At 50.9% G+C, this 26,862-nt stretch overlaps 2 protein-coding genes and 1 long non-coding RNA gene across 16 annotated transcripts in view; 1 reads left to right on the top strand and 2 right to left on the bottom strand.

Annotated features, from left to right (window-relative positions):
- The window catches only part of LOC101271060 (cytochrome c oxidase assembly factor 8), a 41,597-nt gene extending 29,764 nt beyond the window's left edge, over positions 1 to 11,833 (bottom strand). For all 12 annotated transcript variants that reach the window (XR_004481342.2, XR_004481340.2, XR_004481338.2 and 9 more), the window contains exon 1: positions 11,606 to 11,833. Coding sequence is in view for 7 of the 12 variants with exons in the window: in XM_033421218.2 (XP_033277109.1) it covers positions 11,606 to 11,833 (228 nt within the window). In the remaining 5 variants the exon portion in view is untranslated. The remainder of the gene's footprint in view (positions 1 to 11,605) is intronic.
- A 129-nt stretch (positions 11,834 to 11,962) lies between these two features.
- Positions 11,963 to 17,314, top strand: BAG5 (BAG cochaperone 5). Of its 3 annotated transcripts, none has more exons than XM_033421159.2 (2): positions 11,963 to 12,097; positions 13,569 to 17,314. In XM_033421159.2, exon 2 carries the CDS (start codon positions 13,597 to 13,599, stop codon positions 14,938 to 14,940), a length of 1,344 nt encoding a protein of 447 aa, XP_033277050.1. In that variant the 5' UTR covers positions 11,963 to 12,097; positions 13,569 to 13,596; the 3' UTR covers positions 14,941 to 17,314. The 3 variants fall into 3 exon arrangements, with proteins under 3 accessions (XP_033277050.1, XP_004262484.1, XP_033277059.1); XM_004262436.3 differs by lacking the exon at positions 11,963 to 12,097 and adding an exon at positions 12,168 to 12,567; XM_033421168.2 differs by lacking the exon at positions 11,963 to 12,097 and adding an exon at positions 12,590 to 13,226.
- A 1,322-nt stretch (positions 17,315 to 18,636) lies between these two features.
- Positions 18,637 to 26,620, bottom strand: LOC125963657 (uncharacterized). Its single transcript, XR_007475917.1, has 2 exons — positions 26,224 to 26,620; positions 18,637 to 19,886 (listed from the first exon to the last, which is right to left on the bottom strand). It is a non-coding gene; the product is annotated as an uncharacterized LOC125963657 (long non-coding RNA).
- Between the last annotated feature and the right edge of the window lie 242 nt (positions 26,621 to 26,862).

Raw genomic sequence — 26,862 nt, 5'->3', positions numbered from 1 at the left:
AGGCCAAACAACCAACAGGGAGGGAACCCAGCCCTATCAGCAGACAAGCGGTTTAAAGTGTTACTGAGCTCCGCCCACCAGAGCAACAGCCAGCTCTACCCACCACCAGTCCCTCCCATCAGGAAGCTTGCACAAGCCTCTTAGATAGCCTCATCCACCAGAGGGCAGACAGCAGAAGCAAGAAGAACTACAATCCTGCAGTCTGTGGAAGGAAAACCACTCTCACAGAAAGACAGACAAAACGAAAAGGCAGAGGACTTTGTACCAGATGAGGGAACAAGATAAAACCCCAGAAAAAACAACTAAACGAAGTGGAGATAGGCAACCTTCCAAAAAGAATTCAGAATAATGATAGTGAAGATGATCCAGGACCTCGGAAAAAGAATGGAGGCAAAGACCGAAAAGATGCAAGAAATGTTTAACAAAGACTAGAAGAATTAAAGAACAAACACCTAGAAGAATTAACAAACGAACAGAGATAAACAATACAATAACTGAAATGAAAAATACACCAGAAGGTATCAATAGCAGAATAACTGAGGCAGAAGAACAGATAAGTGACCTGGAAGACAGAATGGTGGAATTCACTGCTGTGCAACAGAATAAAGAAAAAAGAACGAAAAGACATGAAGACAGCCTAAGAGACCTCTGGGACAACATTAAACACAACAATATTCGGATTATAGGGGTCCCAGAAGGAGAAGAGAGAGACAAAGGACCCGAGAAAATATTTGAAGAGATTATAGTCGAAAACTTCCCTAACATGGGAAAGGAAATAGCCAGCCAAGTCCAGGAAGCGCAGAGAGTCCCAGGCAGGATAAACCCAAGGAGAAACATGCTGACACACATAGTAATCAAACTGACAAAAATTAAAGACAAAGAAAAATTATTGAAAGCAACAAGGGAAAAACGACAAATAACATACAAGGGAACTCCCATAAGGTTAACAGCTGATTTCTCAGCAGAAACTCTACAAGCCAGAAGGAACGGGCGTGATATATTTAAAGTGATGAAAGGGAAGAACCTACAACCAAGATTACTCTACCTGGCAAGGATCTCATTCAGATTTGATGGAGAAATCAAAAGCTTTATGGACAAGCAAAAGCTAAGACAATTCAGCACCACCAAACCAGCTATACAACAAATGCTAAAGAAACTTCTCTAAGTGGGAAACACAAGAGAAGAAAAGGACCTACAAAAACAAACCCATAACAATTAACAAAATGATAATAGGAATATACATATCGATAATTACCTTAAACGTGAATGGATTAAATGCTCCAACCAAAAGACACAGGCTCACTGAATGGATACAAAAACAAGACCCATATATATGCTGTCTACAAGACACCCACTTCAGACCTACGGACACATACAGACTGAAAGTGAGGGGATGGAAAAAGATATTCCATGCAAATGGAAATCAAAAGAAAGCTGGAGTAGTTATACTCATATCAGATAAAATAGACTTTAAACTAAAGAATGTTACGAGAGACAAGGAAGGACACTACATAATGATCAAGGGATCAATCCAAGAAGATATAACAATTATAAATATATATGCACGCAACATAGGAGCACCTCAATACATAAGGCAACTGCTAACAGCTACAAAAGAGAAAATCGACAGTAACACAATCATAGTGGGGAACTTTAACACCTCACTTACACCAATGGACAGACCATCCAAACGGAAAATTAATAAGGACACACAAGCTTTAAATGACACAATAGACCAGAGAGATTTAATTGATATTTATAGGACATTCCATCCAAAAACAGCAGATTACACTTTCTTCTCAAGTGCACACAGAACATTCTCCAGGATAGATCACATCTTGGGTCACAAATCAAGCCTTGGTAAATTTAAGAACATTGAAATCATATCAAGCACCTTTTCCGACCACAATGCTATGAGATTAGAAATCAATTACAGGGAAAAAAAGGTAAAAAACACAAACACGGGCTTCCCTGGTGGCGCAGTGGTTCAGAGTCCGCCTGCCGAAGCAGGGGACACAGGTTCGTGCCCCGGTCCAGGAAGATCCCACATGCCGTGGAGCGGCTGGGCCCGTGAGCCATGGCCGCTGAGCCTGCGCGTCCGGAGCCTGTACTCCGCAACGGGAGAGGCCACAACAGTGAGAGGCCCGCGTACCGCAAAAAAAACAAAAAAACAAAAAAACACACAAACACATGGAGGCTAAACAATACGTTACTAAATAACCAACAGATCACTGAAGAAATCAAAGAGAAAATAAAAAAATACCTACAGACAAATTACAACAAAAACACGACGATCTAAAACCTATGGGATGCAGCAAAAGCAGTTTTAACAGGGAAGTTTATAGCAATACAAGCCTACCTCAAAAAAAACAGAAAAATCTCAAATAAACAATCTAACCTTACACCTAAAGGAACTAGAGAAAGAAGAAGAACAAACAAAACCCAAAGTTAGTAGAAGGAAAGAAATCGTAAAGATCAGAGCAGAAATAAATGAGATAGAAACAAAGAAAACAATAGCAAAGTTCAATAAAACTAAAAGCTGGTTCTTTGAAAAGATAAACAAAATTGATAAATCTTTAGCCAGACTCATCAAGAAAAAGAGGGAGAGAACTCAAATCAATAAAACTAGAAATGAAAAAGGAGAAGTTAGGGCTTCCCTGGTGGCACAGTGGTTAAGAATCTGCCTGCCAATGCAGGGGACACGGGTTCGCGCCCCAGTCTGGGAGGATCCCGCGTGCCACAGAGCGGCTGGGCCTGTGAGCCATGGCCACTGAGCCTGCGTGTCCGGAGCCTGTGCTCCGCAACGGGAGAGGCCACAGCAGTGAGAGGCCCACTTACCGCAAAATAAATAAATAAATAAATAAATCTTCCAACAAACAAAAATCCAGGACCAGATGGCTTCACAGGTGAATTCTATCAAACATTTAGAGAAGAGCTAACACGCATCCTTCTCAAACTCTTCCAAAAAGTTGCAGAGGAAGGAACACTCCCAAACTCATTCTGTGAGGACCATCACCTTGATACCAAAACCAGACAAAGTTACTACAAAAAAAAGAAAATTACAGACCAATATCACTGATGAATATAGATGCAAAAATCCTCAACAAAATACTAGCAAACAGAATTCAACAACACATTAAAAGGATCATACACCATGATCAAGTAGGATTTATCCCAGGGATGCAAGGATTCTTCAATATATGCAAATCAATCAATGTGATACACCATATTAACAAATTGAAGAATAAAAACCATATGATCATCTCAATAGATGCGGAAAAAGCTTTTGACAAAATTCAACACCTATTTATGATAAAAACTCCCCAGAAACTGGGCATAGAGGGAACCTATCTCAACATAATAAAGGCCATATATGACAAACCCACAGCAAACATCACTCTCAATGGTGAAAAACTGAAAGCATTTCCTCTAAGATCAGGAACAATACAAGGATGTCCACTCTCGCCACTCTTATTCAACATAGTTTTGGAAGTCCTAGCCACGGCAATCAGAGAAGAAAAAGAAATAAAAGGAATACAAATTGGAAAAGAAGAAGTACAACTGTCACTGTTTGCAGATGACACGATACTATACATAGAGAATCCTAAAGATGCCACCAGAAAACTACTAGAGCTAATCAATGAATTTGGTAAAGTTGCAGGATACAAAATTAATGCACAGAAATCTCTTGCATTCCTGTACACTAACAATGAAAGATCAGAAAGAGAAATTAAAGAAATAATCCCATTCACCATTGCAACAAAAAGAATAAAATACCTAGGAATAAACCTACCCAAGGAGGTAAAAGACCTGTACTCAGAAAACTGTAAGACACTGATGAAAGAAATCAAAGATGACACAAAGAGATGGAGAGATATACGATGTTCTTGGATTGGAAGAATCAATATTGTGAAAATGACTATACTACCCAAAGCAATCTACAAATTCAATGCAATCCCTATCAAATTACCAGTGGCATTTTTTACAGAACTAGAACAAAAAAATCTTAAAATTTGTAGAGAGACACAAAAGACCCCGAGTAGCCAATGCAGTCTTGAGGGAAAAAAATGGAGCTGGAGGAATCAGACTCCCTGACTTCAGACTATACTACAAGGCTACAGTAATCAAGACAATATGGTACTGGCACAAAAACAGACACATAGATCAATGGAATAAGATGGAAAGCCCAGAGATAAACCCACGCGCCTATGGTCAACTAATCTATGACAAAGGAGGCAAATATATACAGTGGGGAAAAGATAGTCTCTTCAATAAGTGGTGCTGGGAAAACTGGACAGCTACATGTAGAAGAATGAAATTAGAACACTCCCTAACACCATACACAAAAATAAAGTTAAAATGGATTAGAGACCTAAATGTAAGACCAGACACTATAAAACTCTTAGAGGAAAACATAGGAAGGACACTCTTTGACACAAATCACAGCAAGATCTTTTTTTTTTTTTTTTTTGCGGTACGCGGGCAGACTCTCACTGTTGTGGCCTCTCCCGTTGCGGAGCACAGGCTCCGGACGCGCAGGCTCAGCGGCCATGGCTCACGGGCCCAGCCGCTCCGCAGCATGTGGGGTCTTCCCAGACCGGGGCACAAACCCGTGTCCCCTGCATGGGCAGGAAGACTCCCAACCACTGCGCCACCAGGGAAGCCCCAGCAAGATCTTTTTTGATCCACCTCCTAGAGTAACAGAAATAAAAACAAAAATAAACAAATGGGACCTAATGAAACTTAAAAGCTTTTGCAAAGCAAAGGAAACTACAAACAAGTCAAAAAGACAACCCTCAGAATGGGAGAAAATATTTGCAAACTAATCAGTGGACAAAGGATTAATGTCCAAAATATATAAACAGCTCATGCAGCTCAATTTTTTTTGCAGTATGCGGGCCTCTCACTGTTGTGGCCTCTCCCGTTGCAGAGCACAGGCTCCGGACGCGCAGGCTCAGCGGCCATGGCTCACGGGCCCAGCCGCTCCACGGCATGTGGGATCTTCCCGGACCAGGGCACGAACCTGTGTCCCCTGCATCAGCAGGTGGACTCTCAACCACTGCGCCACCAGGGAAGCCCCGCAGCTCAATATTAAAGAAACAAACAACCCAATCCAAAAATGGGTAGAAGACCTAAACAGACATTTCTCCAAAGAAGATATACAGGTGGTCAAGAAGCACATGAAAATCTGCTCAACGTCACTAATTATTAGAGAAGTGCAAATCAAAACTACAATGAGGTATCACCTCACACCAGTTAGAATGGGCATCATCAGAAAATCTACAAACAACAAATGCTGGAGAGGGTGTGGAGAAAAGGGAACCCTCTTGCCCTGTTGGTAGGAATGTAAATTGATACAGCCACTATGGAGAACAGTATGGAGGTTCCTTAAAAAACTAAAAATAGAAATACCATATGACCCAGCAATCCCACTACTGGGCATATACCCAGAGAAAACCATAATTCAAAAAGAGTCATGTACCAAAATGTTCATTGCAGCTCTATTTACAATAGCCCAGAGATGGAAACAACCTAAGTGCCCATGAATGGATAAAGAAGATGTGGCACATATATACAATGGAATATTACTCAGCCATAAAAAGAAACGAAATTGAGCTATTTGTAATGAGGTGGATAGACCTAGAGTCTGTCATACAGAGTGAAGTAAGTCAGAAAGACAAATACCGTATGCTAACACATATATATGGAATTTAAGGAAAAAAATGTCATGAAGAACCTAGGGGTAAGACAGGAATAAAGACACAGACCTACTGGAGAACGGACTTGAGGATATGGGGAGGGGGAAGGGTGAGTTGTGACAGGGCGAGAGAGAGGCATGGACATATATACACTAACAAACGTAAGGTAGATAGCTAGTGGGAAGCAGCCGCATGGCACAGGGATATCGGCTCGGTGTTTTGTGACCGCCTGGAGGGGTGGGATAGGGAGGGTGGGAGGGAGGGAGACGCAAGAGGGAAGAGATATGGGAACATATGTATATGTATAACTGATTCACTTTGTTATAAAGCAGAAACTAACACACCATTGTAAAGCAATTATACCCCAATAAAGATGATAAAAAAAAAAGACACATGCACCCCAATGTTCACTGCAGCACTATTTACAACAACCAGGACATGGAAGCAACCTAAATGCCCATCGACAGACGAATGGATAAAGAAGATGTGGTACATATATTCAATGGAGTATTACTCAGCCATAAAAAGGAACAAAACTGGGTCATTTGTAGAGATGTGGGTGGATCTAGAGACTGTCATACAGCGTGAAGTAAGTCAGAAAGAGAAAAACAAATATCGTATATTAACACATATATGTGGAACCTAGAAAAATGGTACAGAATAACCAGTTTGCAGGGCAGAAATAGAGACACAGATGTAGAGAACAAACGTATGGACACCAAGGGGGGAAAGTGGAGGGGTGGTGGTGGTGGTGGTGGTGGTGGTGGTGGGATGAATTGGGAGATTGGGATTGACATATATACACTAATATGTATAAAATAGATAACTAATAAGAACCTGCTGTATAAAAAAATAAATAAAATTCAAAAATTCAAAAAAAAAGGAAGGGGATAGAGTCAAACCCTATAGATTGAAAGAAAACTAAAAGAATATTAATCAATCTCAATGTGTAGACCTTATTTGGATGCTGATACAAGCAAATTGTAAAAGAAAACATTTATGACATTTCTAAGACAACTGAAGAAATTTGAACATTGGAAATTTGCTGGGATTAAGGAATTATAATATTTTTAGGTGTGACAATGGTATTATGTTTTATATATATATATATATATATACACACACACATATGTATATATATTTAAGTCTGTATCTTTTAAAGATACATACTGAAATACTTACAAATGAAATATGTCTGCTATTTGGCATAAACTTATCTGGGAAGGGGGACTGGATGGGGCTAAGGATGAAATAAACAGCCATGAGTGGATAACTGTAGAAGCAGGGTACTGGATACACAACAATTCTTTATGTTCTTCTATCTTTGTACATGTTTTAAATTTCCCATAAGTAACAAAAAAAGAAAATCAATAAATCAAAGTAATTCTCCACATTAACAGAACAAGGGGAAATCATGTAATTGTTTCAATAGGTGAAGGAAAAGCATTTGGTAGCGTTAGAACACTGGACTGAGTGGGAAAACATTGATTTCAATCCTGACTCTGCTCTGTGATTAGCAGGCAAGTCACTTTACATCTCTGGGTCCCAATTTCCTCACCTTTATGATAAAAGAGTTAAATTGCATGGTTTTTAAGTCCTCCCACCGCAGCTTTGTTTTCCAACTATTTATTGAAAGCCTTTTAAATACTAGAAATAGCCATGTTAACCTTAAAATTCAGTGACTGGCTCTCTCACCAGTTTCTCATCTATCCTGAGTTTCAACTTCTTCCTATGAGGTTTATTCCAAATCTAAACTTGGGGATTTTGGAGATCATTCTCCTTAATGAAAATGTAAGCAAAACGTGACACCAGTGGTTCCATTATCTGTTGTTACTTGCAAATATTACCTCTCTATGCTGAGGGCCTGTTTCTCTGTTTTGTTCATCTAAAATTTACTAGAAGAAAAATTTTAATTCTTTATCCTTTGGATAAAGGAACTATAACATGTATATTCCTTATGTGCAAGCATTATGATCTTGAAATTGTTTAATCTTACTGTAAAAGTAAGTAATTATTGAAAAGTAATTATTCAATCTCATCTGTAAAATGGGGATGATAAAAGCACCTACTGGACAGAATTTGAGGCTTAAATAAGGTAAAATATGTAAAGTTTTCAGAACAGTGCATGCAAGTGCTTGATAAACGTTTACTATCAGTATAAACGTGAATGGAATTCAGGACTATAAGCAAATATTAATGCATATAATGTAACCATGGTTCCCAAACTTGTGAACTTATTGGACTTGCCCTTAAGAATCCTGATGTTTGGGGCTTCCCTGGTGGCACAGTGGTTAAGAACCTGCCTGCCAACGCAGGGGACACGGGTTGGAGCCCTGGTCCGGGAAGATCTCACATGCCGCGGAGCAACTAAGCCCGTGCGCCACAACTACTCAGCCTGCGCTCCAGAGCCCGCGAGCCCCAACTACTGAAGCCCACGCGCCTAGAGCCCGTGCTCCGCAACAAGAGAAGTCACCACAATGAGAAGCCTGCGCACTGCAACCAAGAGTAGCCCCCGCTCGCCGTAACTAGAGAAAGCCCGCGCACAGCAATGAAGACCCAATGTAGCCATAAATAAATAAATTAAAAAAAAAAAAAAAGAATCCTGATGTTTGGACTTCCCTGGTGGCACAGTGGTTAAGAATTTGCCTGCCAATGCAGGGGTTCGATCCCTGGTCCAGGAAGATCCCACATGCCACGGAGAGGTGCGCCACAACTACTGAGCTTATGCTCTAGAGCCCTCGAGCCACAACTACTGAATCCCACACACCTAGAGCCCGTGCTCCACAAAAAGGGAAGCCACCGCAACAAGAAGCTCACACACCACAACAAAGAGTAGCCCCCACTCACCGCAACTAGAGGAAGCCCACGTGCAGCAATGAAGACCCAATGCAACCAAAAATAAATAAATAAATAAATATTTTTTTTAAAAAAAAAAAAGAGAATCCTTATGTTTTATCTCAACAGAGCTGGGGGGAAAACAACTAGACAAATCAAGAAAATAAGTAAATATCCTGATGCCCAGGCTGCATCCCAGACCAATCACATCAAAATCTCTGGGGGTGGGCCCCGGTATTTCCTAGTCTTCCAGATCATTCCAAATGTGCAGGCAAAGGTGTAAACCAATGACGTAAACAACAAAGGTAAGGAATAAGCAGGTACGAAGCAGCTAGAGAACTCCTGATTTGACGGCTCAGTTTAAGCTGGGTTTGGAAGGAAAAGTGGTGCTTAACTCTAAGTTCTATAATGTTTTTCTATTAAAAACCGGTAGCCAGGGACTTCCCTGGTGGCACAGTGGTTAAGAATCCACCTGCCAATGCAGTGGACACGGGTTCGAGCCCTGGTCTGGGAAGATTCCACATGCTGCAGAACAACTAAGTCTGTGTGCCACAACTACTGAGCCTGTGTGCCACAATAACTGAAGCCCGCTCGCCTAGAGCCCATGCTCCACAATAAGAGAAGCCACCACAATGAGAAGCTCGCGCACCGCAACATAGAGTAGCCCCCTCTCGCCGCAACTAGAGAAAGCCCACGCACAGCAACAAAGACCCAACACAGCCAGAAATAAATAAATAAATTTATTTTTAAAAAAACAGTAGCCAGGGAATTCCCTGGCCGTTCAGTGGTTAGGACTCTGCGCTTTCACTGCTGAGGGCCCAGGTTTAATCCCTGGTCAGGGAACTAATATCCCGCAAGGTGCACGGCATGGCCAAAAAATAAATAAGTAAATAATAATAATAATAAACTGGTAGCCAGAGATTAGAGAGGGAAATAAATTGTGTAGGTCCTAAAAGCAGGTCTCCTTAACGCAAGTGAAGAACAAAGAATGAGAAAATACATAGGGTGAACTAGAAATACAGGATTAAAATATATCTCTTTAGATAAAGAAAACAAAAGGTTTAGGACCTGTGACTTTTAAGAAGACCTTAAAAAATATTTAAAATCACAGCCTGAAAGACAACAATCTCTCTCTGCTGCAGGAATTTAATTACCTGGAGAACCGGCTGTGTGCTCAGGAAGCACACAAAGACGGGGCCAAATACATAGGAAACACAAATTGACCTGAGGAAAGAACTGTTCTTCAACGTCCCATCCAAAACCTAGCGTAATGGGGAACACATTCTAAAAAACAACAACAAGGGCTTCCCTGGTGGGGCAGTGGTTGAGAGTCCGCCTGCTGATGCAGGGGACGTGGGTTCGTGCCCCGGTCCGGGAGGATCCCACATGCCGCGGAGCGGCTGGGCCCGTGAGCCATGGCCGCTGGGCCTGCGCGTCCGGAGCCTGTGCTCCGCAGCGGGAGAGGCCACAACAGTGAGAGGCCCGTGTACCGCAAAATAAATAAATAAATAATAAAATAAAAAACAACACAAGTCGTAAGGCTAGAACGGGGAAGGTCTGACTCATGGGTCAGCTGCTCCACTTTCAGCCTCGTCGGCATCATCGCCTTCACAGGTGTAGGCAGTCCAACAGCTACGCAGCACTGGCTCCTTGTCACTTGGACTGCAAAAGGCAGAGGTCTCATCCCGAGGATCAGACCCACAGTAAGACTTACTTTAACAAAAGGCTGTATGTCGACAGAGAAAGCCCTGTGTGGGTGCTGTTCTTTTTTCCAGCACTTGTTCACAAAAGAAGCTGGGCGAAGTCCTCACCGTGGGGGCAGCTGTTGGCTGATGTTGTTTGCCCTCCCAGAGCATTTTCAGATACCTGTTGAGTATCTTTCTGCCCAAAGACTGAGATGCTGGCGGGTTTCTATGTTCTAGGAACAGAAGTCAGGGCTGCGGCCACGGTATGAGGGAACTGAGCCAGAGGCTTGGGGTCTAGGCGCCCAGTTGCCCTGGTAACTCCCTGTTTACACTGTAAACCAGACAGAACTTCAAAGCTGCATTTATAAAAGCATGCTAATAGCAACAGACCAAAATAAATGAAAATTTACAGGCAGGCACGTTTTGGAATTCTTAATAAGCTCTTTTTATCCTTCTTTAATTATCGTTTAAAGGATGCTTGCCAGCCTCGCTCCTTAGCCTGCTGGCAAATGAAACGTTAGTTTTTGTATGCTTTTTTTTTTTTTTTTCTTTTTTGGTGGGGGGCGGGGGCAGGCTGCACAGCGCGGCATGCGGAACTTCCCCGACCAGGGATAGAACTCGCATCCTCTGCAATGGAAGCGCGGAGTCTTACGCACTGGACCGCCAGGGAGGTCCAGTATTTTTAGGCTTCGTTTAAATATTCTATCTGCAGTCCATTCCACACCGTTAGTCCAAATTTTCATGTGACAGTTGGAATGAAGGCCTACGGCTCCCTCAAACAAAACATCCTGCCCCAAAGCAGTGCAATTTATAAAAACTGCTCGCCACCCCTTGCTGCTAAAGATATTCATCTTTGTGCATCTTTGGTCAGTAACACGCATATATGCACACAAAGTTTCCAAACCAGAAAAAGCGTTCAACGTGAAGTCCTACAAGATATGACGATAGTTTGTCATCACTTGACGAAAAGCACTAATAATTTGAACGAGGGGCCAAGCGCGCGCGAACACACACGCTGTGCTTATCAACAGCTCTTTAAATGTAAAGACTAATTACCCTCGACAAGAAATAAGGTACGTATAAACTTCCTAGCTGACTCTGCTCTACTTAACAGAAGTTCTGTCAACAGCCCCGGGGTGGCGGCGACGCACGACACTTGGGGGCTCCGGGGCCTTCCCACTCTCCACCCGCCCGTCCCCCCACGCCGCGTACGCTGCTCCGCGCCAGGCCCGTGCCGGCTCGGGGACCCTGCTCCCGGGTAGCTCAGCCGAGGCCGCCAGTGCGGCAACGCAGGTGAGCGCCCACGTGTGTCCCTGAGGGGCGCGGCTCGGGTCTGTCGCCCCTCGCGGTCACTCCCGGCCCAACCTTTCCGGGAACCACGCTCACCCGGCTCGGCGCGGCATCCCTGCGCTCACCGCCGCGCTCGGGGACGGGCTGGCAGCCGCCGCCGGAGAAGGCGCGGCAGAGAGGAAGGAGGAACCTCCTCGGGGGTCGCAAGGCCGCCATGGCTGCCGTCCGGCGGCTACCGCACGCACAGCGGAGTCGCGACGGTGCGAGGGGCTGCCTTACGGCACGGTCGCAAAGTCCGCGGGAGGGGACTACTTGGCCGACCATGAACTAGCCCGGCATGTGACAGGCTGCGTGGGCGGCCGAACGGCGCGAGCGCGCCCGGGTGGCAGCTCCTCGGGCGCGGGCATTCCAGGGCATTGCGGTAGGCGGCTAGCGGCGAGCTCAGCAAAGGTCGAGGTGCAGCGCGGACGCCGGAGGACGTTTTCCCAGGGCGGGGTGTGTTCGGCCCGGGGACGGGGCTGCCGGTCCCGGCGACTGCAGGACTGAGGGGCTTTGGCGGCGAAGCGTGCGATGGCGCGGGCTGCGCAGGTGAGCGAGGGCGGAGGCCTCCGCGGGGGGGAGGGGGTGCGCGCGCGGCCTCCCTCGGCGCGGGCTGCCAGAGGACGACCCCTGTCCCGGGGCGCCACCCCCGCCCCGGGTCAGACGCGGCCGGGCCTGGTTTCGGAGCCGGGCTCCCCGCAGCCGGCCGGGCCCGAGTTCCCTCTCTTCTCGCCGGCTCCCCTGGCCCGGCAGAGCGCGGCCGTCCCCTCCCCCCACGGGCCATTGTGAGGTCAGGCCGGCGGACGCGTCGTGGGGCCGGGGCGAGACGCCCGGAGCGGCCGCTGCGGCCGGTAGCTGCCGCTGCCACCGCCGGCCCCTTCACTGGCTGCCCCGTTCAGACCTAGCCGGGACGGGGAGAGAGATGCAGCTCCGCTGCCGCACCCCGTAAAGGGTCGATCTTCCATCTGGCCACTTCACCCACGGGAAGCCAAGACCAAACCAGCTTAGACCGCTGCTGGGTAAAGTGCCGGGAGGGCCGGGCGAGAGAGGAGGAAACAGCAGAGGCAGCCTGCTCTTCTGGGCTTCCAGAGGCGTGTTCTGGGCTCGGCCACCCACAGGGGATTAGTTTCGGTTGAGCATCCATCCCCCTCCCGTGAAAGAGCGTAAAAAAAAAAAAAATGCGTTAAGTCCTTCTGGACCCTTAAAGGGAGGCTGGTGAATGAATTAGTCATAGTTGTCTCATTCTCGTGGGGTGTGGTTTGGAGGAGGAGAGGAGCATGATAGGGCCCAGGGGGTAGTAGGCCTCCGAAGCCCAAGGTGGTGTCTTTAACGGAACCCCAGTCGCCTTCCCTGTGGAATTTTATCCCTGTGCAGGGAGGATTTGTGAGGTATGAAAAGGGCGAGGCGAGAAACAGGGTATCTTTACACAAGTGCTTAAAGGGTGGAGAGGAAGTAGAAGCGGGGACTTTTGGGAGTGTCTGCGAACCCCTGGTGTTTGTTTCACTGGCTCAGCTCCTTTTGTTTAGTTCCTTTTCCTGAAACTAGGCATAGCACTTTGGCCTGGTGGGGTTGCTTCAGTGAACCCACGTCGTCTGGAAGGTTAGGAGAGCTGCTGTTTCACATTCTGCAGAGGGGCCCTGCTCTTGCCAAAAACCAGCTTCCAGTGTTAGGACCTAAGGTACTTGTGCTTTTTCCAAGCTGATGGTTCAGCCTCGTGGCATACTTACGAAGGCATATGCCGTTTTCTTTGATGACTGAGGAAACTGAATTTCCCAGGTCCGGAGCTCTGGCTCATATTCCCCACTGCAGTAACCCCGATCTCAATCACTGTCACGTTTAGGTTGTTTTCAGGAGAGGGAGTTGATTAGTCACTCTAATTTCTGTACTTGAGCTTGACTGTTCTTGGGATCGCAATAACAAGCCGTATTTCTTAAGCATATCTTTGTAGAATGAATTAATATATGATTACCATTCTGCAGGCTTTGTGGTGTAATAAGTTATCGTGTTTGTCATCTTTTAGTGCTTGTGAAACTGAACACAACAAAAGTATGGAGATGGGAAACCAACATCCTTCTATTACTAGGCTTCAGGAAATCCAAAAGGAGGTAAAAAGCATAGAACAGCAAGTAATTGGTTTCAGCGGTCTGTCAGACGACAAGAATTACAAGAAACTGGAGAGGATTCTAACAAGACAACTTTTTGAAATAGACTCGGTAGATACTGAAGGCAAAGGAGATATTCAGCAAGCTAGGAAGAGGGCAGCACAAGAGACAGAGCGTCTTCTCAAAGAGTTGGAGCAGAATGCAAACCACCCACACAGGATCGAAATAGAGAACATTTTTAAAGAAGCCCAGTCCCTAGTGAAAGAGAAGATTGTGCCATTTTATAGTGGAGGCAACTGTGTAACTGATGAGTTTGAAGAAGGCATCCAGGATGTCATTTTGAGGCTGACACATGTTAAAACTGGAGGCAAGATCTCCTTGCGGAAAGCACGGTATTACACTTTAACCAAAATCTGTGCAGTGCAAGAGATTATCGAGGACTGCGTGAAAAAGCAGCCTTCCCTGCCGCTTTCTGAGGACGCGCATCCCTCAGTTGCCAAAATTAACTCTGTGCTGTGTGATGTGAACAAGACCAGAGGCACTCTGATTGCCCTTCTTATGGGAGTGAACAGTGATGAGACTTGCAGGCACTTATCTTGTGTGCTCTCGGGACTGATGGCCGATCTGGATGCTTTAGACGTGTGCGGCCGCACAGAAATCAGAAATTACCGGAAGGAGGTCGTGGAAGATATCAACCAGTTATTGAAGTACTTGGATTTAGAAGAGGAAGCAGATAGCACTCGTGCGTTTGACCTGGGGCAGAATCATTCCATTTTAAAAATAGAACAGGTCCTCAAGAGAATGAGAGAAATAAAAAACGAACTTCTTCAAGCACAGAATCCTTCAGAATGGTACCTGAGCTCCAAAACAGAGCTGCAGGGTTTGATTGGACAGTTGGATGAGGTAAGCCTTGAAAAAAACCCCTGCATCCGGGAAGCCAGGAGAAGAGCGGTGATCGAAGTTCAGACCCTCATCACTTACATCGACTTGAAGGAAGCCCTCGAGAAGAGAAAGCTGTTTGTTTGTGAGGAGCACCCCTCACACAAAGCGGTCTGGAGCGTCCTGGGAAACTTGTCAGACATCCAGGGGGAAGTTCTCTCATTTGATGGCAGTCGAAATGATAAGAACTACATCCGGCTGGAGGAGCTGCTCACCAAGCAGCTGCTTGCCCTGGACGCCGTTGACCCACAGGGAGAGGAGAAGTGTAAGGCTGCCCGGAAGCAGGCAGTGAAGCTTGCACAGAATATTCTCAGCTATCTCGACTTGAAATCCGATGAATGGGAGTACTGAAACGCCAGAGAGCCCACGGTTGATCATTCTTCTTTTGCACTTTATATATATGTCTGTGTATTTATAGAGAGCGTTCAGTTTGTTGAGCCTGGATGTGATTTATACATGCATATGTCAATCTCAGTATTTATGATTTAAGCAAATTCAGTATCTCTGCTGCTTTTGATGTTGAAAAACAAATATTACGACATACTAACTTTTCCATTTGGATCACTATGTTGTGGTGTGGTTTTCTGTTGTTTTTTTTTTTAAATCAGAAAATGGAATAGGGGCAGCTTTTAAAAGTTTTAATAGGTTCAAGCATTAAAATGCAGATATTTCAGAATCTAGAATAGACATAACCTTACATAATAAATACCAGGACAGTTATGAGGAAGGGGGAAATTTTTGGTTAAATAGAAGTAAGGTCCAAGCACAAACGCAGTACAATGAAATGTTTTATTATGCTAAATAAAGCAGAAGGATTTTTTTCATTTATAAAACCCAGTTGGTTCCACCCAATTTAATAGGGTGGGAGTCTTTTTGTTTTTTTGGATGGTGGGTTTTTTCATAAACATTTTTTGTTTGAAATACAGTGTATTTTCTCCTGTACTCTGCATTTAGAGGGGGAGTCTTATTTTTGTGTATGACATAATAAAATTATGAAAATGAATAGCAAAAACACCTTTGAGACTGCATTGAAGAAGGGATAAAACACCAGCTGATACCTTCAAGTTGTTTTTGTTTGTAAAATCTAAACTTAGAATTTCCCTTAGAAATTACTAAGGATGGGAACATTTAAATGAAGTTAATGGACCTTGAAAAAAAAAGGAAACACCCACACCCATGGTAAGATAATGAAAAGAAGTGGAAATTACCAATTATCAGGTTATGCTAAAATAAGCAAAAATGTCTGCATGTAGCACGTAATGGGCTTCTTCTGTCATTCAAGGCGGCATAAGGGACAAACTTGTTAAACATTCCCGATGCTGTTTTACAGTGTATGAGAGCAGAAACTGTCAGCAGCCCTGCAGGACCAGCTCTTTGAAGCTTGTTCAGAGGAAGCGAGCATCAGCTCCCTGCGCCTGCAGACGTCGCACTCCGGGCACCTGCTGCATTCCTTAGCTCATGTTATTGGCACATGGATGCTTCTCTAGTGCCTGAAAGGGCCAGTAAAGTCTGTCAGTGCAGGAAATTTTTTTTTTCTGCTAAAGGGTACACATATTTCTGTACATACTTTTTGAGGATCCAAGATTACCAGTTGCCTGTTAATGTGAACAAAAGAATTTCCCAGAGTTCTGAAGTGCCTTGATAACTTGCTGCCCCAGTATTATAACTAACAGACTACTCTGTAGTCAGCTCTCACAAAATAATCGTATTAGAGTACATCTTTTGAGCTCTATAGTAATTTGTTCTTTTCTTTCAGAGATATTAATTTGATAACTTTGGAAACAGCTAAAAATAAGATGGATAAAGGAATAGCCCTAAATACCTAAAAGATTATAAACGTGTAGCCCTAAAAAATTTTCATTTTGTCTCAGTACTGCCCAATAATTAAAAGCCCTTGATATGTCTTTCCTACTAGAAATGTTATAGATTCATCGGACAGTGGGGTCAAAGGGCAATCAGAGGTCTTTGGGCCGTGAGCCTTCCACCTGCACGTCCAGCGGGCTTTCAGTGCAGCTTATTGGTAGCTCATGCCAACCAAAGTCGTTTCAGGATTGCTATTCTGTATCATAATTTTAGGGTGCTCTTAAAATCTTGAGTTTTTAAGTTCGAGCACTGTTGGCGTTATATCACTGGGCAATCAAGGCTGTACTCTAACTCACTTCAGAGGTACACACATCCTGCACCAGGCCCCACTGCTTCACGTTAATTTCAGATTTGAAAGTTAAATGTTAGCCTGTCCTTTCAGAGTATCCATTGTTGTTTGAAAGCAGTTCTTCCTCCAGCATTCATTTCCAGCAGTGTTTTCCATAACTCGCAGAGATGGCTCAAACCGTTAATCTTTGCGCATCGGGGGTGAGCATAGGATATTGAGCCCATCCACGGTCACGCTGGATTTCTCACGGGGATTATTTTGGTCATTGAAATAATCAGATCAGCCTTGAGTGCTGAGGAGTGATGCTCCCTGTCTTCAGTCTGTTCTAGTTCCTTGTACCTGATGATTCGGTTCCCATGATGAGCCCTAGCGATACTGGCTTTAGCTGCTGCTGTCCCTCGTCGGGAGGCATGTGTGTTAATGTGGCCTGCTGCATGTATTTTGGGTTCATCACTTTGTATTGTATTTTTATGATCTCACTTGAAGAGAATCTGTACTGGAAGTAAAACCTGCCCCCTACAAATGTTTGGCCTTGGGTCTGCATTAAACTGTATAATCCATGTTCATGAAAAATTGGCTGGGAATGTTTGCTTTCTTTACCTTCCACTCAGTCAGCATTGCGTTCAGGTCATTCTTTATCCAAACAGATTAATCAGCCTACTGTGAAGTAGTTAAGAAAATAAATATAATGACTATGTCTACTAAGTACAGTTTAATGCTTTATTTTGTTAAACTGCCTGGGTATAATATATTTGACATAATTTAGTATATTTGAAAAGTTTAACCAGTTTTTCTCATTTGTTTTGCTTGGCCAGTTTTTAATCTGGTTTTGGAGGGTCTAAGCTTATCCTGTTCACACAGGTTTTTTTAAGCAAAGCTTTTTAGCTTTTAACTCATGCAGTGTTTTTCTCAAGAATAATTGGAGAACAATTTGCCACACTGATTTTGATGTATAATTCAGGTGTGTCATTCCAGCGTGTTGGTTCTCGTCCCTGCCCCATGAACTGTGTGACTACTGTAATACCGTGTCTTAAATAATTCAGCATTATTTTGAGGTAGACATACTAGTATACCCTTAATTATTGATGAAATAAAAAATCTCTTAGCTTCTCTTTGCGGTGGAGAAAGGACGTGAGTCTGAGGTGTGAGTCCTGTCGTCATGTTTTCACCTTTGGGTACTGTCTGACTTGGGTGCCCCTGAGCAGGCCAGGCCCGGGAGGAGGGCTCCTTGGCTCCAGTCAGGGGCAGCGATGTGAGGGGGCCGCAGCGCAGAGCACAGACGGGGATCCAGTGGCGGGTGAAGGGGTAACTGTGCCCCCGTAAACAACCCAGGAAGTGGGGGGGGGCAGGGAACCTGGAGCAGATGTGGCCTCACGTGCTGCTTCCCTGGGGAGGGTGCCCGCGGGCCAAGCGCACAGGAGCTGCCCTTACTCGCAGGAGGGGAAACTCGAGGCGTTCTGGAAAGGTCCTCTCCCCGGAGGAAAGGTTTGAGGTAAGGTGTTGTGCTGTTGAAACTCATCTTAACGGAGATGTTTTTCTGGCCACTTGAGAGTCTCGTGCTCTGCCACCTGAGCTAGTCGGGCGGCCGTGTATCTCTGACCATCTAGTCCTTCCAGCATTCCCAAAATGCTCTGCTCTGCCTCGGGCTCCCTCACCCACCTCGCAGCTCACCCTCGTTTTGGCAGTTGTCTGTCACAAACCCATTACAACCCATTACCTGGTGGCAGCAACTGGTTTTGCCTTTTCCCCGCCTCCTCCTACAGGCCCTCTTCTGTCTTCTCTGCCTGCGTGTTCCAGTGATCAAAGTGGAGAAGCAGCGCGGCCAGCCCCGCCGTGCAGGTGTGTGATGCGTAATAGGCCAGCCGCCAGGAGAAACAAATCGTACAGGTTAAAAAGACAGGAAATTTGACATTTTTAATTCTCTGCCACCCACCAAGGTGCGCTCTGCCCCGTTAGGCTTGGGTTATTTACGCACGTTAGAAACTGTTCTCAAGGACTTCCCTGGTGGCGCAGTGGTTAAGAATCCGCCTGCCAATGCAGGGGACACGGGTTTGAGCCCTGGTCCGCAAAGATCCCACATGCCGTGGAGCCACTAAGCCCGTGCGCCACAACTACTGAAGCCCACATACCTAGAGCCCGTGCTCTGCCACAAGAGAAGCCACTGCAATGAGAAGCCCACGCACCACAAGGAAGAGTAGCCCCCGCTCACTGTAACTAGAGAAAGCCTGCGCACAGCAACAAAGACCTAATGTGGCCAAGAATCAATAAATAAATTTTTTTTAAAACTGTTCTCAAGCTCCTGCTGTGTGCTCAGTGCTCAGGTTGGGAAATGGCCATCCTATTGTGTCTCAGCCAGCGTGGAGGTGGCAAAGGACACGCTTGTCCCGCATCCGTCTCGGGCATAAACTCCAGGATGTCAGGAGAGCAGGGCAGGTCCTCCCTGAGCGCTGGAGAGAGACCGTGAGTGCCATAGGCCAGGGAGGCTGAGGGACAGGGCTCAGGGACCCCCCGAGGCTGGTCAGGAACAAGACAGGAGAAACCCCAGCGCAGGGCAGCGATGTCGCACAGGGGCTGAGCAGCACAGCGCTGGCAAACTTGGTTCTTACTTCCAGCGCGCAGAAGCGCTAACTGGAGGGCGAGCGAGGCCCGCCTCAGGGCCCGGATGCAGGTCAGCGGGTGCCCGGCTGTCAGAGTGTGTCTGATGCGGGGCGGGGGGTGTCCTACGTTGCTTCCGCTATCATTTAAACATTTTTCAAGCCATCGTTGAGTGAACGTTCCTGCGTGCCAGGCCCTGGGCGAAAGGCCTCATGTGCATGTTAAACTCTGCGAACCATTCCACGGCAGGTTTTGGTAAGTGTATTTCACAGATTTGGGCTCTACAGCAATCACTTGCCCAAGGCACTGCCCGAGGCCGCATGGCGAACCGGGAGGACAGGACAGCCCAGTAGGGTACATGCAAGCACAGGGTTTACCTGGAGGGTCCCACCCCAGGGGCTCTGATTTCATCAGCATGGGTGCAGGCTGGACGGTGGGAAGGCGTCCGGAGCACTCAGGGTCGGAGAACTCGGCCAGTTAAAGTGTAGTTGGCATTTCCCCCGCTTAGGAGTCACAGACCTTCGGAGCTCCAGGCACCCGTGACTCGCAGCTGGAGAAACACCGGAGAAACACCAAACCGGTCACGGCAAGTGGCTGACGTCGTCTGTGTACTAACCCTTTGAACTCCTGAACCATTGCCCTGCAGCCTCCACCTGGCCCTCACACCCACGTGATTGTCCCGCCGCATCCTCCTGCAGACGCAGGATGTGGAGTTGGGTGGAGGGGCGAGCCACCATTGGTGGGTTCTGTCACCTCCGCCCCGCCCCTGAGACGGCGGGCGTGGCCTGGTACTGGCCCCCTCCCCTGCCGCATCCCTCGGGGCCCACGGGCTGGTCACTCCCACGCCAGGCTGCGGTGCCTTCCTAGGCAGAACCTTCTCCTCATCCTTGAAGCCTCCGTCCCAGGCAGCAGGAGGCGCTCGGATACCCTTTGGCTGAACTTCTCTTTAGAAACAGTGTCCTGGCACATAATACATATTCCCCAAAAAACTTGCTGCATAAGTAAATGGAAAACCTCAGCCCTTCACGTGGCTTCATAAAGTGTTTAGAATCAGGGAGATTCCCTGGCGGCCAAGTGGCTAGGACTAGGCACCTTCACTGCTGATGACACGGGTTCAGTCCCCGGTCGGGGAACTAAGATCCGTGTGGCGCGGCCAAATAGTTAATTAAATAAAATCAGCGGCCCTTTTGCTCATCTGGATCCAAAGAAGCTTGGTCTACAGCACCTGCAGCCAAAATCCTGCTATCCCCATCAGGAGGTCACCTCACGCCCACCTCGCCCGCTGGGTGGGATCGGCAGCGGCCGTGCCCAAGACCCGTGTGGCAGGAAAGCCAGCCAGGCTGGCACGTCGCCACCCTCACGTCTGACTGACTGCACTCGGCCGAGCACCCGGCTGGGTGAGAAGCCCAAGGGACACGTCAGCCCCCACATAAGGGGCCCTCAGGGGCACGCACTGCGGCCTCCTCCCTTGGTCACCTCGTCTTGCCGGCCAGGCTGGTGGACGAGTCCAGGGGAGCGGGTGCGCATGTGCCCTGAGCTCCTGTGCAGGGGACTCTGAGGATGCTGTAGGGGCACACCCTTTACACGGAGACCCCCGGGGTGGGAGGGCCTCCCAGGTAAGTGGGCATCAGACGTAGAGGCCCAGAGTCTGGTGCCAGGCGTACCCGAGGGCCTGGGAGCACCTCGGCAGGGAGCAGGGGTCAGAGCACGGGTGCCGGGGGCCCTGGTGAGCCAGGGGAGGATTTGGGTCTTTGGAGACGAGGAGTTTTGTTGAAGGCTCACCCCGGTGGCAGACGTAGGGACTGAACTGGGAGCAATGGGGCCAGGGCAGCAGGGCCCGGAGGGAGGGAGGGACCCAGGGGGAGGGTTTACAAGGACGGTGAGGGTGGCACCAGGGGATGGGGGCTTCCAGGGGTCTGGCCTAACAGCAGGAGGGTCTACTCAAGGGGACAGGGTCACACAAGCAGTGCAAGAACCCCCTGGATCTAGCTGAATAACAAAATGAGCTGGTTATTAAAGGTGCAAAGAGGGACCTCCCTGGCGGTCCAGTGGTTAGGACTCCACGCGCTCACTGCCGAGTGCCTGAGTTCAGTCCCTGGTCGGGGAACTAAGAGCCCACAAGCTGCACGGTGCGGCAAAAAAAAAAAAAAAAAAGAAAGAAAGAAAGAAGGATGCAGATAATTTAACAGGCAGGCACAGAAGCCAGCCATGTCCCATGGGCCTGGCTCCTGAGCCTGAGGTCTCGTCGGCACCGTCCACAGCCTCATCATGCTGCCCTCCCCCACAGGCCAGCTTAGGCAGGCCCAGGCCACTCTCAGGGTCCCATATGCCTTATTTTCTCTGGGAGGCCCAGGTTCCATCTTTTCAGAAAAAGGCATCTTTTGGCACTCATCCCCGACCCAGCCACTCAAAAGAAAGGCAGGTGTCCCAGGGCCAACTTGGACCAACAGGGTTATCGGGGTGGCCCAGGAGGTAGGGGCCACGCGAGGGCCAGGGGAAGAGTGTGAGGGCAGACCAACAGCTGTGCAAAGGCCCTGAGGTGCAGCAGCTCCTGTGGTTGTAGCCAGGTGAGAAGTCAGGTGAGAGTCTGCAGGGCTGGATCCGACAGGGCCTTGCTGGCTATGGCGGGAGCCATGTGTGCCTGGCAAGGCAGGATTGCATCCTAGACCAGAGGCTCCCCAAAAACAAGAGAGCCAGGTTCAGGTAGCCTTCTGGGACTGGGTGCTTCTGGGGAGACCCTGCCAGGCCCAGCCCACAGCAGCTCCACCAAGCCAGGCCCCGTGACTTTTGCCATGGATGGCCGTCCAGGTGCTAGGCCTGTGCTTGGGCCAGCTTGAGAGAGCGCCCCTTGCGGGGGGTCCCTCCAGATGAGATCCCTAGGGGCCGGTGTGAGACCCACTGTGCGCGGGGCCTGCCCGGCTGGGTGGAAAAGGATGACCTAGATAGACCCGCCGCACGGCCCGGCCCTCCGCACGGCCCGGCCCGCACCGCGGCGCACCTGCTCCCACGTTGGGCCCCTGACCTTGGAGGGCGGTCTTCCCCTCCGCGGCCCGCCCTCCGGTCTTGTTTTGCTGTGCGGCCGCCAGGCGGCGCCCGCGACCCAGTTTCACGGAGCCCAGGACCCGCCCTGGTGGAGGGAGCAGCAGGCAGCGGGCAGGGGCGCCGGCCGCGCAGCTGCCCTCGGGATGCTGGACAGGTGGCCGCGGCGCCGCTTGGCTGCGGCTTCTGTCCCCGAGCTGTGCGTGGTGCTCGTGCCGGGTTCCATGACCCGTCACGCCGCGACCACGCGCTCTGATGGGTCCTTGTGGAGGCCTGTGGATCTCGCTTCTGACTCACCCCTCAGAGTTGGGGGTCCAGCAGGACCGTCTCAGGCCGGGTCGGCCCACCTGCCCACAGCTCATGTGGCATCGCGCCATCAGGGTGGAGCTGGGTGGCCTGGCAGGCAAGGCAGCCGTGCAGTCCGCCCCCATCTCTACGCAGGCTGGTCCCTCCCTCCTGGGCAGTTGAGCTCAACCTTCACGTCCAAGCCAAATGCCACATCCTGCCCCCTGCCCCGTGTGCTGACCCTCCGGGCCCCAAGGCGCTCTGGCCTGGGACAGATACCGCCCCCCCCTCCGCCGAACTGGCTGATCCCAGCCGCATCCTCTGTTCCCGGGCCCCACGGGGGCTCCTGTGTTTTGAGGTCTAGGGCAGGAGGGCCGAGGAAGTCAGTGGAAACCGAAGAGAAGGGAGGAACTGGAAATCAGTAGCAGGTGGGCGAGCCCGGGCGGGGAGTCTGGGCCCTCGGGGTCAGGAAACACTGCTGTGGGCAGTGGGAAGGGAGGGCTGGTCCTCACCCTGCCTGGGCCTCCCCCGGTGCTCCCGGGGCTCAAGGAGCCCTGTCCTTCTCCAGGCCTCCGTTCCCCCCTGCAGGCCTCCCAGGGCCTGTGTTGGCAGCAACCAGGGCAGCTCAGGTGACGTGCACCAGGCAAAGGCCTCTGCCCCCGTGTGAAGCAGGCCTCTGGCCCCATGCCACCTGCAGCAGCAAGGCGGGGCAGGTGTGAGGGCGACCGCAGCAGCTCCAGCCATGGGGCCTGGTGGGTGGCCCAGGGTGCAGGGGTCCCTCCCGGCCTCCAGCCTGGCCTGTGCCCAAGGCAAGCCTCTGTGCCACTGTCACCTCAGCGCCAGGAGCAAGATCCTTTCCCCCGCCCCCCGCCCCTGATGTCAGACGCCTCCTGCCCTTTCTCCCTCAGGACCCCCAGCATGCTCCCAGCTCCGGCCCACCCACTCGCCCCTCCACGAAGCCCCCTCTCCCCCTGCTGCCCCTCCACCACGCCCCTGCCTAAGGAAGCTTTTGGGGGCCTCTCAAGAGCCCCTCTCCTCTGCCCTGAGGCAGCTCTAACTTTCGAGCACTTCCTGAGCGCCTCACACAGCTTCACGCGCTGCTGGCCGCTGGGCTGGGGAGGCTGCAAGGGGCGCAGAGGTAGGATCCCCACCGGAGAGCCTCGGCCTCCTGGGCCCGAAGGCCTTTGTGCTGAAAGGCCCCCGCTGCTAACAGCTCAGGGCCTTTCCCCGGGCCCTTGGGATTCTAACAGACAAAGCGCTCACCCCAAGGACGCGGGTGCCCACGGGGCCACCGCCACCGCGGGGCGCAGGTCGGAAGGACGCAGGCCCTCCTGTTGGCGAGGAGCCAGCGCCTGCACAGACAGCGGGCGGGCGTGAGGACCCCTGGCGTCAGACTGGGAGGGGGGAGCTCACAGGGCCCAGCTGCGACCCTGAAGGGCGGCCTGGGAGTGCCCCCGGCCCCTCCCACCTGGCCCTCCCCAGGGAACTCGGCTCCCGTGCCCCCTCCCCGCCCTCACTGGGGTCCTTGCCGGCTGGGCTTCCGGGACCCTGGGGTCAGCCCCCTCACCGACGCCTTGACGTCAGCTGACGTCGGGAGGGAGGCGGGCGGGGCTCCGGCCATGGCGGCTGCCCACCAGAGCCTTCCTGGGCCCCTGCCTGTGCAGCGGGCGGTGAAAGCCACTTCATCGCGGGGCTGAGTCCAGCGAGGCACACACGGGGCCCGGGGTGGGCACGGCAGCCGCCGTGGTGTGTGGAGGAAGCCCAGCGGGGCCCAGAGGCAGCCCGAGCCAACGCGCTGCTGCTCGGCTCAGTCTGCCCCTTAGGCCCAAAGAGCCCCTCCCCTCCCCGCTCCTTGAGCAGGGCAGCCAGGCTAGAGGAGGCCCCTCGCCAAGGCCGCTGAGGCCCAGCTCCGGGCTTCGCAGCCCCTCGGAGTCCGGGGGCGTCTTGGAGCCGAAGCTCTGCACTGCAGCCCACCTCCCACCGTGAGGCGGAGCTCCTGCAGCTTCACCTTCACGAGTGCCTCGTGTGGCTGCGCGTGTGTGCTGTGAGTGTGTGCACAGGCTGTGTGTGTGACGAGGTGGAACAGACGCTCTGCCACGGCTCCCTCCGTTCCCCGGCAGCCTGCGGGTGGGCAAGGGGCCCGGGGGTAGAGGAGGGCTCGGAGACTGGGAGCAGCCCCTGAGTGGCGATGGGGCCTGGCCGGGCTGGGGAGGGACGCCTGGCAGCTAGCTCGAGGTGTCCTGGGAACAGGGCCCAGAAGGAAGCCTGCACAGCAGCAACGGCGGCGCCATAGCAACACTGCACAGAGCGCTGGCCTACTTACACCCCGCCCCCGCCCTGCTAGCTCTCTGTTCCAGGGAGGCGGTGAGGGGCTCCTGCAGGCTGCGCCCCAGCCTTTGGGGGCTCAGTGTCCTGGAAGCCTCAGGCCTCCTCCCCAGCCACAGAGACTCAGTTTCCTCATCCACAAATGGGGGTGATGGGAGGACAGAAATGTCCAGCACCCAGTCTGTGCTCAGTTGCGTAAGTTTCCTCCCTGTCTCCTGCTGGGCTCTGGCCCCAGTGGTTGCAAAAAGGCTTTGGGAGTTTCCGGACCAGGAATCTCAGAGCTCTCTGTGCTGCTGGAGTGACTGCAAGCCCCGAAGTTCTCGGACCCCAACCAAACAACTCAGGCCAAGTCCCCCAAGTCAGGACAGCATCTGGGTGAGAGGGGGGCCCAGGAGACCTGGGGACGGAACCCGGAGCTGGTGCCCTCCACACGCTCCGACACCCTCTCAGCCTCTGTGCTCACTGTGGACAGGACGCAGGGCCAGATCCTACTCATGGCTGGTGGGGGAGGTGGGGAGGGCTGTCACTCTTTGAAGGAGACCCCCTGGGCCTGACATAGCCCTGCTGACAGTACCAGGTCTCCTGTGCATGCCTCCTGGACCCGGCCTGACACTCAGGGCCATCTGCCCTGTTGCCTCCGCCTGCAGGAAGCCCGCCCGGCCTGGGGCCCTGGTGCACTCAGAGCCTCGGGGATGGGGGCAGGTGTCTCCGATGCCCAGTGTGGCTCAGCAGGCCACAGAGATCTGGGGCATCCATGGGACAGCCCAAGGGGCGCTCTGGGTGACCTGTGCCGGCCGGGCACTATCTGTGATGTCGACATGCCCTGCCACCACCGGCCACCCTGAGCCATCTGACCCAGCAAGGCCTCACCCAGGGGTCATCTCTGGTGCAGGGGAGGTGCCCTGAAGAGGGAGGGCCGCGGGCCAGCAAGGCAGTGAGGATGCTTGTAGAGCCCTGGGCCCCACAGGGGGCGGATGTCACCCGACACTACTGATCTCATTGAAAACCAGATGTCTTCCTGACCTCACCTGGGGAGCTGGCCAGGCTGAGAGGCTGCTCTGTGACCTCAGGCCCGGCCACCTGCTGGGCCTTGGTTTCCCCACAGGGACAGACATGCAGCTGTGGGTGTCCCGAGCACCTGCTTGGATGGACTAGCTCCCTGCTCAGCCCTGGAGCCTGGGGACCACGGTGACTGGCTGTCCCAATCCCCCCTCCAGACTGGGAGCCCCAGCCATCACCTGTCCATTCACTCCTTCCTCCTCCGGATGCTCTTCTGCGTCCCCAGGGCCAGTGCCCAGTGGCCATGTGTGGAATGAATGAAGTAGAGATGAATGAATGAGCCTCGGAGGGGGGCAGCTCCTGCACCGGTGTGTGCGGGGGGGTTCGGGGGCCGTCTGTGCGCGCCTTCCTCCGGGCACCAGCTGCAGCCGCCCTGCCCTCCCCTCCCCCACTTCAGCCCCCCTAATTTATGCCATGGGGGGGCCAGCCCCTCACTGGTCCCCTGCCGGGCAGCCGCTTTGTCCCCAGGCAGATTCCCAGCGGCCGCCTTGGGAAGAAAGGGCCCTTCTCTGGGCTGTGATGAGGTCACCAGGAGGGGCCCTGTGCTCACAAAGGCCGAGGCCCCCCAACCCGCCCTGCTGGCAGCTGCCTCTTTGTCCTCAGCTTTGGCCTAGAAGAGACCCCGAGGGGCCCCTGCTCGGCCTTGGAGAGGCCCAGGCTGCCTCCCTGGGAAGTGGACGGAGTGGGGGAGGGGAGGGGAGCGGCCTCCTCCCCTGGCTTTGCTCCTGATAGGTGGCAGCACCTGTTGAGGTGCAGACTCCACCCCAGACGCCTTGCTGGGCCCAGGCAGCTCTTGGGGGGTGGGGCGCGGGTCTTGG

Source organism: Orcinus orca, chromosome 2 (genome assembly GCF_937001465.1).
Source record: "Orcinus orca chromosome 2, mOrcOrc1.1, whole genome shotgun sequence".
Taxonomy (NCBI): Eukaryota; Metazoa; Chordata; class Mammalia; order Artiodactyla; family Delphinidae; genus Orcinus; species Orcinus orca.
The sequence above is the reverse complement of the archived record's forward strand: the minus strand, read 5'-3'. Positions and strand labels throughout refer to the sequence as shown.

Coding starts and splice junctions, on each gene's coding strand:
- BAG5 (XM_033421159.2), top strand. CDS start 13,597: ATGGAGATGGGAAACCAACATCCTTCTATTACTAGGCTTCAGGAAATC.